The sequence below is a fragment of the Musa acuminata genome, chromosome BXJ1-2 (genome assembly GCF_036884655.1).
Source record: "Musa acuminata AAA Group cultivar baxijiao chromosome BXJ1-2, Cavendish_Baxijiao_AAA, whole genome shotgun sequence".
NCBI lineage: Eukaryota > Viridiplantae > Streptophyta > Magnoliopsida > Zingiberales > Musaceae > Musa > Musa acuminata.
Genome location: NC_088328.1, coordinates 19125551 through 19140000, shown reverse-complemented (window position 1 = coordinate 19140000; position 14450 = coordinate 19125551). Strand labels below are relative to the sequence as shown.

The following is a 14450-nucleotide window of genomic DNA, read 5'->3' as shown; positions in this document are numbered from 1 at the left end:
CTGGTACTCCATGATGTTCTTATGGATTTGTGTTTCTTTAATTGGTCCTGTAAGTGAGATTTTTACAACTCCCTTTTGTTTTGCCATATCCATTGACTTTGTTGTTCTACTTGAGCCCTATTTTCATATTTTAGGCAGTCCATATGATGACTGACACATAACCTGCTTAAAAAAAAATCTTATTTGACTGTTTGGTCGATAAGTGGTACTATTAAGCAAGGGCAACAGAGTCTACAGCAGGGAGACTGCTTTTCTGTTATCGGATGCACTAGCAAGCCACCGGGGATTATTTCAAGCAGATGCTGCACATTCTGTAGGTTAATATATCTTGTTCACTAATGTTTTCCTTTTTTGTTTGTATTTTCCCTTCTCAGGATAGGTACAAGGAGACAGTACAAGAATGTACAAAAGCATTGGAATTGAATCCATCCTATATAAAAGCACTATTTAGAAGAGCTGAGGCACATGAAAAGCTTGAAAACTATGACGAGGCTATTGCTGGTAAGTTAGAACACATGAAGCGTGGGTCTTGGGGAATTGTTCTGCTACAAAAATTTTGTATATAATTTTTCTGTTCTTTTAATTGCCAATTGTCATTGTGGGTCAGTGAAACATGGCTTCCTGATGATTTCTGAATGTCTTTATTTTTTATTCTTTTGCTTAATATCCCTGCAGACATGAAAAAGGTTCTTGAGTTGGATCCTGCAAATGACCAAGCTAGAAAGAACATAAGACGGTTAGAACCAATTGCAGCAGAAAAAAGGGAGAAGATGAAAGAAGAAATGATTGGTAAGCATGGTGCATTTTTTTCTGTCCATATATGTATATATACTAAATTGATGCAGTTGAAGGTTCGAGTATTTAGTATTATATTTTCCATTACCATTTGATTATTTAATTTTGAAGCTATGATTCGAGGTTTGTTCTGAATTAGTTGCTGACAAAACAAGCAAATATGTGGAATGTTCGACTTGATTACTATTTGCTTTCTTTATCATTCGCATGTTTGCTCTAATAAATTATTATGCTGCTTTTTTAAAACAAAATATTAAGATAAATCCAAAATCAGAATCATAATGCATGCAATATGCTTAAATTTTCTTGTAGAAACAAAAGTGCTAACTGGTGTATGATCAGCAAGTCTGGTTTTTCAGCCCCATAGTATATCTGTAACATGAATAAGTTTCAATGTGCTTGCAAAAAATATAACAGAAGCAGCTGCCATAAGCTATAATCCCCCAACATTCTCAAGCTGATTTCATGGATGTTTGTTTGCATTTGAACGCTGGTAATGCAAAAATATTTTAGATTCATATTCCTATTGTTTGTGAGGTCTCTAGTTTGTGTCTCTGGTCAGTTATAGTTATTCCACTACGTTTGAACCATCTTATTCAATTTAGTACATTGCATTAGATATTCACTTACTAGATTGCATATTGCTTTTTTGAAGTTGGTACAGTCAGTTCTAGTGCAAGAAATGACTGCCGTTTTTCGTCTTGGTAGTTCCATTTTAGGGTTGTTTACATATATATATTTTTTAGCATACTTGTTGTTTGATTCAACCCTGTGTCATCAATATTTACATCCTAAATTAGTTCTTTATTTTTGCATTCTAACCTTTACAATAATGGAGTTCCAACAGAATACGAATATTTGAGGAACTTAATAATCTTTGTATCATAATAATGTATGGATGGAGCTTTTCTGTCACTCCATGAGAAATAAAAAAGAGCATTGAAACAAGAATTTTTTATTTAAGAAATGAAAAAAGAAAAAATAAATGTAAGCAATGGGATGTGCTAAATGCTATTAGAGTGGCTAATAGTCATGAACAAGAAGGGGCTGGAATGCAATACTAAAGAGAGTGATTTTGTTGTGATATAAATATTGATAAGGCAGGTTTAAATTGTAAGCCATATGGAGGGACTTACATGTAGGTAGGTTTTCAACGGTAGTTTGAACCAGCTCCATTCTTCCTTTTTTGACAAAAGATTGACATTTGGTTTTGGGATGAAGTTGCACATGGATTATTTTGGATATCTCGAATGTTGCATTCAAGTTTTTTTAAATCATTGCAGGTAAGTTGAAGGAGATGGGGAATTCTTTGTTGGGACGATTTGGCATGAACCTCGACAACTTCAAAGCTGTAAAAGATCCAAACACGGGCTCATATTCCATCTCTTTTCAGCAATAGATGATGCAATGGTACATTTGGTAGACCAAAACAAAGTTGTGAACTACATTTTGGTGCTCTCTGTCAACATGGACATAACCTATTATTCCATCTCTGTTTAATCAGTTCACTTGTTCAGGTTTGATTTATGCCTATCTCATTTGCATTTCTATATACCGTCAAGAAATATTGGTCTGGAAATTGTTAGTGCAGTGCAGATGTAAGTCACGGATGTGTTTCTTCTTTCTATTTCTTTGCAAAGTATGTATCTTCGTCAAGGAACATTACATGGCAAACCATTTGACGTGGTTTTCTTGGTGGACTGATACGAAGTTGGTGAGCTGCATTTTTGTGCTGCCTGTCAGTGTGATCATAACTATTCTTCTCTCTCTATTGACTCGGTTCACTTGTTCAGCTTTGCGTTATATCTGCCTCATTTGCATTTTTATATATCGTCGGATGGTGGAGTGCAGGTAGTCAGGAATTATGGATCTGGTCCTTCTTTCTATTTCTTTACAAAGTATGTTTGTTCGACTACTAACACACATCGCCTTTTCTTTGGACGCCAGAAATTAGAGGTTGTGTGCAAAGTAGTGATCCAAAAGGATTGGATTCGTTTATTGAAGTGATACAGGATAGGACATTGGACGAATTTTTTATAAAAAAAATCTCGAGCTTTTATATTTTTTAGTGTTTTCTTTTTATTTTATTCTTGTATTATTTTCTTGCCTTCATCATGTCAATCAACGGTATCGTCATACCCTTCGTCTCATTGTGGCTGTCATCTCATGTTGCGAGGGCTTAGGTGTTGTTATGTCACGTTGTATCATTTTGTTGAGAGACCTCACTATGAGCTCTCGTTGATTGCACTCATGTTGCTCAGGCCCTTGTCTCTTTCATGATCATCGATCACGATGGATAGGATGGAGGTTAACGAAAATGAGGGCAAGGGTGGCATGACTTTAGCAGTGAGAGCACGAGCAGATGTGATGGATGAGGGCGAGATTGGAGGTGGTGGACGAGGGCATTGATCACGAGGAAGGTGAGGGCATGGGCACAATAGACAAGTGCTTTGGGTGCTTTGGGTCACGATAGAGGTGAGGGCATGATCACTATAGGGTGAAGACGATGATCGATGAGACGGAGACATTAGTATTAAAAATGGAACCAAAAAAGGTCTCATCCTAGGTTTTCGTAGTTCTGGTGGTACCATCGCTTATGCTTGGTGGTACCATCGCCTACAGCACTGCCAACTGACGATACCACCGCCTAACACATGGAAGATCATATATTGGTGGTACTATCACTAGTCTAGGTAGTACCATTGTTAGTCTAGGTGGTACCACCGTCTGACACTGACGGTAACATCGTCGGATCTTTCAGAAAATGTACACTTCGTACGTTCCAGCTCATAGGCGGTTCCATTGCCTAATCTGGCAGTGCCATCACCTGACCTAACTCAAGGTCACTGAATAGGCCTCCCAATGGGCCTAAATCAATCCCAACTCGAGCCCAATAGGCCCCTAATTGAGTTAGCATTATTACACTAGAAACTAACTCAATTAAAATCTAAACTAATTCAATCTAGACACACAATTACAAGCATGAATCCTATATTTTTCGGTATGTCATTGGTTCATCTGACGTTTTGTTTGAGTCTTCGGCACATCATCATCTTCTTCAACGTATTGCCTAATCCATCGGCATATTAACCTCTCGCAACATCTGATCTTCTTGGCGTAATGTCCGATCCTTCTGGCCCGATGCTCAAACTCATGGCACGAAGTCCTTCTAGCACGTCGGCCAGTCCTTCAACCCGACGTCCAATCTTCTGACATGTTCTACTCCGACTCAATGTCTGATTTTCCTACTTTAATCGATTTGTCTTTCCATAATCAAAGTTAGTCTTGCATCGCTTAAATGTTGATTAGATCATAACTTTATCAATTTATTTTATCATCAAAATCTAAGATTCAATAATGATAATGAGAAGTTGACATGGCAAACATATAAGCTCGAACGTGGTTGACAAGTAGGTCATCCTAACAACTTGTCAGCCATATCTTACCAACAAGTGATAGTCGGATCTAAGGGTATGTGAATTTAACCGATCGTACATGATCAAACACTCAACCATCCAACCCTATAAAAGGCATGGTGAGGTGACGTGGGCCTCAGGAGTTATGGCATGCGCTTACCTGACAGATTGCATATCTCCTCTTAATGCTTGGTGATATCGAATGTTATCGTTCCCAAACTACCCATTAAAATGACTTCAAGATATGCATTCGAGGGATTCATCTACTCGGTCACATTGACTAGTCCGACTCATCCAATCGATTTGACTAGTCTTGGATTATTAACTTTGGAAATTGACTTGATTGTCAGAGAGGTCATTATCGAGAACACCCTAGATTCAATCTTATAAGATCGATATGTTAGGAAATCAACATATGACTTAATAGATTGGCATCAGAAGAAGGACCACGATAAGGACCACTATGCATGCCTTAAGAAAATTTTATAGGACCATCAAGGCCAAACCTGGATAAAGTCGATCGTCTAATTGCACCGAACAACCCAAGGGGGCAAGCCTGCTGGCGTAGAAGGCCCCTCTGCCAAACCCCTCGATTTTGGTTCTTCAAGGGTTGATCCCACCATGATTCGACAATTAACTCACCTCCTGCTCAGCCTGCAACTCCACCTGCCCAAACTATCACCATTCCCTGCAACCCTTCATTACCTAACCCACCAAGTCCAATTCTTGATGAGGTTATTCTAATATGTGGCCCTATATCTCTCCCAACTAACTCAATTGATGCAACAAAGAGCACACCAAACCCCTCATACCTCTCTTTTCCTTGCTCCAGTGCCTTCACCAACCCCTGCCCTTAGCATGGTGGTAGAGTCACATCCACCTATGGCTGAGCAGTAACCAAAAATCCATTCTCCAATCCGACCCCCATCGGTTCCACTTCCTCACCCTCTTCACAAAACTAGGACACCAAGGTTGATGGCTTCATCAATCGGACCCCATCCAAATGTGCGAGACCAGCTATTCGAGATGGATTAGTGCCTAGAGGATATAAAAGGGGAGATAATGCAGTGACAATAATTTGAAATCGACACTTACCTTAAGTTTCCATTTGCGAGTGTTAGTTTGACAAGTCCCATAGTCCCACATCGGGAAAATCAGACTTGTTGTCTCGTCTTGGAACTATAAATAAGGGCCTGAGCTTTGATGTTAGACACACCACAAGAAGTACAGTAGGCATCACAAGAAAACCTGCTTATGGTTTGAAGTCTTCTTGTTTAGGAAGCTGAAGGTGTTTTATAGCCTAGGAACATCTTCCTAAGGCATTTGTAAGTGCCCCTCTTTTATAGTAGTGATTTGCTCCACCTTCGTCCGTGGATGTAGGTCAATTGACCGAACCACGTATATCTGGTGTTCTGGTGTTCTTGTCGCTTTTATTATTTCCGCTTTATTGTCTTTGTTGTGTTGCCAAAATTACCCTTTGGTAAATATCCTGGGGCTAGCTCTAACAAACTGGTATCAGAGCCTGGTTCTGGGATCTTTTGGCAACGATGACAATAACAAAGATTGTTGTCGAGAAATTCGACAGAAATGTCAACTTCGGCATGTGGCAACTCAAGATGGAGGCCATTCTGGTTCAAGACGGAGTTGATTTGGCACTTCAGGGTGCTGAGAACATTCCAGATGGTACGTCAAAGGAAGATCTTGCGGGTATGGATAAGAAGGCCCGATCCAGTATCATTCTAAATCTCTCTGATGAGGTTTTACGGGAGGTAGCTACGGAGACTACGGCTAAGAGCATGTGGGACAAGCTTAAAGCCTTGTACATGAAGAGGACAGTGGAGAATCGTCTCTACTTGAAGCAGAGTCTGTATATACTTCGGATGACTGAAGGTACATCTATACTCTCACATCTTGATAGATTTGATTCTTTGGTTTTGGATTTGGAGAATATAGATGCAAAAATTGATGACGAGGATAAGGCCCTGTTACTCTTGTGTTCTCTTCCCCAATCTTTTAAGCATTTTCGTGATACTTTGATTTATGGAAAAGAAACAGTTTCGTATCAGGAAATTAAATCTGCACTAAAATCTAAAGAGCAGATAGACAGAGATATCATTGGGGAAAGTAGAGGGAATCAGACTGAAGGTCTGGTTGTCAGGGGTAGAATGGATAAAAGGAAATTTGACAGTAGTAGATCTAAATCTATATCTAAATCCAGACATAGAAATTTGGAATGCAGATATTGTCATAAAATGGGGCACATTAAGGCTGATTGCTTTAAATTGAAAACTAAATTAAAGCAAAAAGGAAAACTTGTTGAGAAAACTATTGAGTCTGCTGAAGCTAGTGTAGCATCTGATGAGAATTTTGGAAATATTTTCTTTGCTATTGATGATAGGACAAAGTCTAAAAATGAATGGATTTTAGATTCGGGTTGTTCTTATCACATGTGTCCCAATAGGGATTTGTTTTCCACATATGAATCATGTAATAGTGGAATTGTTTTGATGGGCAATAATGCCGCATGTGATGTTGTTGGTAGAGGAACAATTCGAATTAAAATGCATGATGGTATTGTGAGAACGCTCACTAATGTTAGACATGTTCCTGATTTGAAAAAGAATCTCATCTCTTTAGGCACCCTAGAGGCTCTTGAGTGTAAATACACAGCTGAAGGTGGAGTTATGAAAGTTTCTAGAAGTGCCCTTATTGTTATGAAAGCTTGTAGGTCTGGTAGCTTGTATATTCTGTAGGGAACTACTGTCACAGGTTCAGTTGCAGTTTCGTCATCATCATTGTCTGATTCTGACATCACCAAATTATGGCATATGCGTTTGGGTCATATGAGCGAAAAAGGTTTGAGCATATTGAGCAAAAGAGGTCTACTTTGCGGACAGAGTACTGGGCCACTGGACTTTTGTGAACACTGCATTTTTGGAAAGCAGAAAAGAGTCAGCTTCACTTCTCCGGCAGTTCACAAAACGAAAGGTACTCTTGACTATATTCATTCAGACCTTTGGGGTCCAGCTCATGTTCAGTCTAAGGGTGGTGCCAGGTATATGTTGACTTTCATTGATGATTATTCCAGGAAAGTTTGGGTTTATTTTCTGAAGCATAAAAATGATGTTTTTCTAACATTTAAATAATGGAAGACTTTGATTGAGAAGCAAACAGGTAAACAGATTAAGCGGATTCGAACAGATAATGGTATGGAATTTTGTGAAGGTGACTTTGAAGAATTTTGCAAAAATGAAGGAATCGTTCGGCATCGCACTGTTAGGATGACGCCTCAGCAAAATGGTGTGGCCGAACGTATGAACAGAACACTCTTGGAGAGAGCAAGGTGTATGGTCTCAAATGCAGGGTTGACAAAAGACTTTTGGGCAGAGGCGATTAATATGGCCTGTTACGTTGTCAACTGCGCTCCTTCTGCAGCACTTGACTTTAAAACTCCAGAGGAAGTTTGGTCAGGTACTCCTGCTGATTATTCTGATTTTAAAATTTTTGGGTGCCCAGCATACATGCATGTAAATGAAGGAAAATTAGAGCCTCGAGCTAAAAAGTGCATTTTCCTTGGGTATGCTTCTGGGGTGAAAGGATACAGATTATGGTGTCCTGAACCCAAATCCCCAAAATTTGTAATCAGTAGAGATGTTACTTTTGATGAATTATCTATGTTATATTTCAAAGAGGATTCTACTAGTTGTATAAATGATAGTGCGCAGAAGCAGGTGGAGCTTGAGATTGGGAGTTCAGATTCCTTTAAGTCGAACTCTTCTACTCAAAGAATGTCAGTAGGTGGTCCCGAGTCTACTGACGCAGATGATCCAGAGGAAGAGCAATATTCCATAGTCAAGGATAGACCACGGAGAGATATTCGACCACCACAAAGATATGCAAATTTGGTTGCATATGTTTTGTCTGTTGTAGAAGAAACAAGTAAAGTTGGTGAGCCTACTACCTATTCAGATGCAGTTTCTTTTGATAATTCCGCTAAGTGGTTGATTGCTGAGGGAAAGGTCCTTGTTCAGAAAATTTATACGAAGGACAATCCAGTTGATATGCTTACGAAGCCTCTTCCGGTTTACAAGTTCAAGCAGTGTTTGGACTTGGTTGGTGTTCATTGTTGGTGATTGTCCGTTGGGGCTTTTATGAAGAAGGTGGAGCAAGTTTTGTTGGGACATGCCAAGGTGGAGATTTGTTAGTTTGGCAAGTCCCATAGTCCCACATCGGGAAAATCAGACTTGTTGTCTCGTCTTGGAACTATAAATAAGGGCCTGAGCTTTGATATTAGACACACCACAAGAAGTACAGTAGGCATCACAAGAAAACCTGCTTATGGTTTGAAGTCTTCTTGTTTAGGAAGCTGAAGGTGTTTTATGGCCTAGGAATATCTTCCTAAGGCATTTGTAAGTGTCCCTCTTTTATAGTAGTGATTTGCTCCTCCTTCGTCCGTGGATGTAGGTCAATTGACCGAACCACGTATATCTGGTATTCTGGTGTTCTTGTCGCTTTTATTATTTCCGCTTTATTGTCTTTGTTGTGTTGTCAAAATTACCCTTTGGTAAATATCCTGGGGCTAACTCTAACAAAGAGCATAATGCAAGAGCCTATTCCAGCTTTCGTATGCCGACCTTGGAGTTGTATAAGGGAAGCTTCGACCCCACTAAGCACATTGCTATTTTCACTTTTCAAATAACATTATTCGAGACTATCGACTCTGTTATGTGTCAAACTTTCCTAACCATTTTTAGAGTACTCGTGAGGGAGTAGTTTTTGAAACTTTACCCAAATCTATCTCGTCCTTTGGATAGTTGGCAAAAAAGTTTGAGTTAAACTTCATCAACTAAAAGTTGTCAAAGAAATCAATTACCTCAGTCTTGGCAATTTGACAAATGGACAAATAGTACCTTTCAAGTTACGCAAAGATATTTAATGATGAAATCATTATAGTGGCTGACCCAAGCTCCTTTGTTCTCATTAATGCTTACATAGACAGCCTCCATCCCTTAAATTTCCTTTATTCAATTGTCACACGATCGTTGACAATTTTTTCAAAGTTATTTAGGAAGCTAATCATTATATCATTGAAAATTTTATAATTGTGAAAAAAAAAACTCTAAGCTCCAAGGGAAGAGAGGAGTTCGAGGCGAGGCAACTCTGAGTGACCTTGCAATGATAAACCAAGGGTGATCGAGCACTCGGACTTTCTCCATTGAACACATCGCATACTAAAGTATTCATGTAGATAAGAGAGAAGGGCCTGCTTTTCACCCTCCCACCCTTTATAGTCTCCTCCAACCCGTTGGAGCCATTCAAAATATTGTCGCTTCCATCAAGACCATGGGCATGATATAAAAGATTGCTACGATATGAAGCTATAGATTGAGGAATTCATCAGAGAGAGAAGCTCAATCATTACCTACACAAGGTTCAAGAGCCTTTCCCAAGATTGTGAGGCCCTATTAAGCATCAAGTGGATGTCATTATGAGAGGACTCACATTTAGAGGACCTAGTTTCACATCTAGAAAAAATTATGTGAGGAACCCTCCATATAAGAGATTTCATCCCTTGGAAGATTCTTGAATCATGTTTCAGGAGGAAGACGCTGAGTACCATGATCCTAATTACGATGAAGCCTTGGTGGTCTCCTCAAGATTGTAAACATATTAGTAAAAAGAATTTTGGTAGATACAGGAAGTTTTACTGACATAAATATAATGATTTCCTAAAATTTGGGTTGAATGTCAAAGACCTCCATCGATCTCCTCCATATTCCTATGGGAATGGCAGATTTGTATGTTACTTTTAGATCTGATGATTGCTCCAGAACCATGAAGATAACATTCTCGATGATCGACATCCCATCCGCCTATAATGTAATCATTGGTCGCCTAACTCTCAATCGCTTTCATGTGATCGTCTCAACCTATTACATCACCTTAAAATTCCCCATTAGCTTTTGGGGTTGAAATAGTAAAGAGCGACTTGTGAAAATCTTGTGAGTGTTACTATACATTGGTAATGCTTTTAAGGAAAACAACCCTCTCAATCCATCAATTGGATCCAAGAGAACCAACTCCTCTGATCACCCATCCCGAGACTAGAGAGACCTTATTGAAAAATCCCTTGATGTAATAAGGCATAATGTAGAGGTAGAACTAAAAAGATTGGTTTTGCTCTACGAAAAGAAAAAAAGACCAATCTCATCAACTTCCTCCATCATAATGTAGAGGTCTTTGTTTGGACTCCTAGTGACATGCCAGGAATAGATTAGGCAATAGCCTAGCACCACCTCAACATTGACCTGGAGCACTAGACCATTCAACAAAAGCCTTAGAGATTCTCATCGGATCGGTCGGTGGCAATAAGACAAGAAATCGTAAACTCATGTATGATAGCTTTATTAATAAGGTTCACTATGCAAAGTGGCTCACCAATGTAATTTTCATAAATAAGAGTAATGGAAAGTGAGGTATGTGTGTTGGCTATATAGTTCTCAAGAAGGCTTGTCTAAATGACAACTATCTTTACATTGAATCAATCAATTGGTCAATGCAATCTTTCAGATTGGACCCCCATAGGAGCCACATACCCATCGAGGTTTTTATCGTCACAAGATCATGCCTTTCAGATTGAAGAATGTTAAAGTCACATATCAAAGAATAGTGAATAAAATATTTTAAACCCAGTTCAAAAGGATCATAGAAGTCTATGTTGATCTTTTGTGGGTCATAAGTTAAATGTCAGACAAGCACCCGACGGACTTAGTAGAAATCTTCGACATGCTTCATCAATTTCAAATGTTGCTCAATCCGATAAAGTGTCTTTGGGGTTGGATTTGATAAGTTCCTAGACTTATCAAATGTAGCTCAATCCATCGTACTAGAATCGACATTAATTCAGAGAAGGTGTAGGTCATCCTAAACATAAGGTCTCCAATGTCCATCAAGGAAGAATAGTAGTTGACTTGTTTGTCATTCTTCAGAAAAACTGAAGTGGTTGAAGGGCTTCTAATGGACCGAACAATGCCAAATGGTCCTCGAACAACTCAGAGTATTTGGCGGTGCCATTCCAACTTTCCAGTCTTGACCTCAAGGAGGACCTGTACCCATACCTTTTAGTTGCTCCCACGATGGTCATCTCTTTTGTAGTCTGAGAACAAGAGAAGGTCAGGAAGTCGGTGGAGCTTAGTAAATTTGATCTATTACCGCTAATGCACTACTATAAAAGTTTGGGCTTTGGCGATTTCATCATAGTGTTGACTCTAGAAGAATTGTCTCTCAATTTTCAACCATGAACCCTTCGTATTAATGGATCTATAACCATCAAGGAAGGAGGTGCAAGGCTTATTTTGTAGAGCCCCGATGGGGACACATTTGAACACTCTCTTCACTTCAGATACAAAGTGGCCAACAACGAGACCGTGTGGGAGGATACAAAGTGGCCAACAACGAGACAATGTAGGAGGCTCTTCTAATGGGACTTACATTATTAGCAAGCATATACTAATAAAGAAGCTAAAAATATATAACGACAAGGGGGGTGTGGGGGGAGGGTATGAATTAGTACTTTTGAAATAAATGGAGGGAGGGAGGGTGTCAATTAGTATTTTTAAAATAAAGTTTCAATTTAAAAAATTTCGACTGAAAAATACATATGAAAAATGTGTTTAACTTACAATGTAAGAGTATTGAGCAACTAAATCAATTTATAGTGTAAAGAGAAATATAATTTATAATGTAAAGAGAAATACCACTATTTATAGTGGTTCGGTCATCCTGACCTATGTCCACTCCTGATTTCTCTTGCCTCGAGGCCACCGGCTTTTACTACCGATCTTCTTTTTAATGGGCGAAGATCAACTACCCTTATTACAATTCTTTTTTCTTTTCACGGGCTTATGAGAGAACCTTCACACCTCTCTTTTATAAGAAAACCACACACCTCCTTAGTATGACCTTTAAACTCGAGGAAAAGACTCAATATTTTTCAAGAGAATTTACACACTTCAAATCATAAGTTTTCATGCTTGCACCAAGCAAGCATGAGTGGGGTATTTATAGACCCCAAATGACTTCAACAATAGAGTCAAAAATTTAAATTCCCAAGTTTTCAAGGTACTAGCGATACTACCGTCAGCACTGGGTGGTATTACCGCCAAACAGAGCCTGGGAATTTGGGCTCTAGTAGTACCATCATCGGCCTGGGTGGTACCACCACTGACACTAGGCAATACTACCATCGGTATTCCCGGAAAAGCACAAATAGTTCTTTCAGGCGGTCTTAGCGGTGCCACCACCCAGCCCAACCCCATGTCACTAAATGGCCTTCCGACAATCCCAGTTTGACCCTGGTTGAGGCCCAATGGGTTCCTAATCAAGTTGGCATGGTTACGCCCCAAAACTAACTTAATTAGACTCTAAACGACTTCGATCAAGACTTACAACTCTAATTACAATCATGAAGCCTTCAGCACATTGTCCGACATGTTATCTGTTTATCCGACACTTCATCTGAGCCTCTGGTGCATCGTCCTTTCATTCGGCATATTGCTTGATCTATCAGCATGTTAACCTCCCACAACATGTGATCTTCTTGGCACAATACCCGATCCTTTCGGCCTGATACCTGAACTCATGGCATGAAGTCCATCCTTCGGCATGTCAACCAATCCTCCGGCCTGATGTTCAATCTCTGACATGATGCTCTCCAGCCCAACATCTAATTCTCCTGCTTCAACGATTTGTCTTTCAATTGTTCAAGTTCATGATCAAAGTTTCTCTTGCGTCACTTATCTCAAACGCTTATTAATCTATGAATTCATCAATTGATTTTATCATCAAAATTCAAGATTCAACAAAGGGGACTTATGAGGCTCGTAATCTCATCATGACATTATATCTCTTGGAGGTCCAAAGAATAATCGCTAATCTTATCATGACATTATATCTCTTGGAGGTCCAAAGAATAATCGCTGATATCCCTACCAACATTTGCGCAAATCCCACAAGAACAAAATGCCACAGTAGATGCCTAAAAATTGGCTTTAGGAGCCCAAGGCTCAGCTTTGAGAATTCAAATACAATATATGCCCTCTCTCCTGAGTCTACTTTGATAGGGGACATACACCTTGGTATTGTTTAATCAACGGGGAACTCTTTTGTCAATCCTTGGCTCAACCCCTTCTCCATTGCCTCCACCATGAGGAGACAACACAGGTGCTCCATGAAGTTCATGAAGGAACATATTGGAGGCCACTCATTAGCCTTCAATATTCTATAATAGGGCTACTACTAGCTCATACTTTGCTAGGATTAAAGAGAGTTCATCCAACACCTCTAGTTTGAGCTTAGCTATTCACTTAGTGAGGCTTGGATATTCTATGTACACAAATTCCTATTGGTTGGTATAGACTACTTCAATAGATGGGCTGAGGTTGAGCCATTGTCCTTGATTGCTGAGAAGCAAGTTGAGGAATTCATTTGAGAAAAATATCATCTCTAGATTCAGTTTACTTCCGATTATCATCACCGACAATAGAACATAATTCAACAATGCTAAGTTTAAGGAGTTTTATGAATCATTTAGGATTCATCTATGTTTTAATTCTGTCACACACTCCCAAACCAATGGAAAGGGCAAAGTCACTAATCAGGCTATTCTTGAAGGCCTCAAGTGTAAGGAAATCTAGGGCGACATCACATGCATAACGGAAGAACAGAAAACAAAAATAACATATTTCCCAAAAAGGTGTTTATCATCGTGTAAAGATTAGTATGCAAAAACTCATGAAATGAAAAACCACGTGTGAGATAGTTGTGTTACCTAGGGAGATCGTATATCCTTGAAATCCTGTAGATCTGTGGAAGAGGATGAATGAGGTCAAGTGTCCTCATCTCTAACGGTGATCCACACAATAGGGGCTGTGAAAACACTCCTTGAATCGTTGCCCAAATCTCCATACCTGTTGGTTGAGTAGGAGAAGGGAAGAGGAGATTAGGAGGTGGTAGTCAAGAAACATAGCTTATGACCCTTTGGTTCCTTCCTATTTATAGAGGTCCCTTGTGAACTTAACCATAATGGATCTTGCCCTATTGGGTATTAGATCTTCATCCAATTGCCAAGCCTCTTATATTAGTAGGTCTCTACCTAATAATCTCTTAGTAGCTCTTACTGGATCTCATCTATGGGATCCAATAATTCAGGGGATTAATGGGTATCCAATAAGATAGGGG

The 14450-nt window shown here is 39.4% G+C and overlaps 1 protein-coding gene across 1 annotated transcript in view; it reads left to right on the top strand.

The window, feature by feature from the left end:
• LOC103969617 (uncharacterized) overlaps nt 1-2501 on the top strand; it is a 5582-nt gene extending 3081 nt beyond the window's left edge. The window contains exons 3-5 of the mRNA XM_009383205.3: nt 375-501; nt 676-789; nt 2079-2501. Of these exons, the coding sequence (XP_009381480.2) occupies nt 375-501; nt 676-789; nt 2079-2194 (357 nt within the window). The 3' untranslated portion in view covers nt 2195-2501. The remainder of the gene's footprint in view (nt 1-374; nt 502-675; nt 790-2078) is intronic.
• The last annotated feature ends 11949 nt before the right edge of the window (nt 2502-14450 follow it).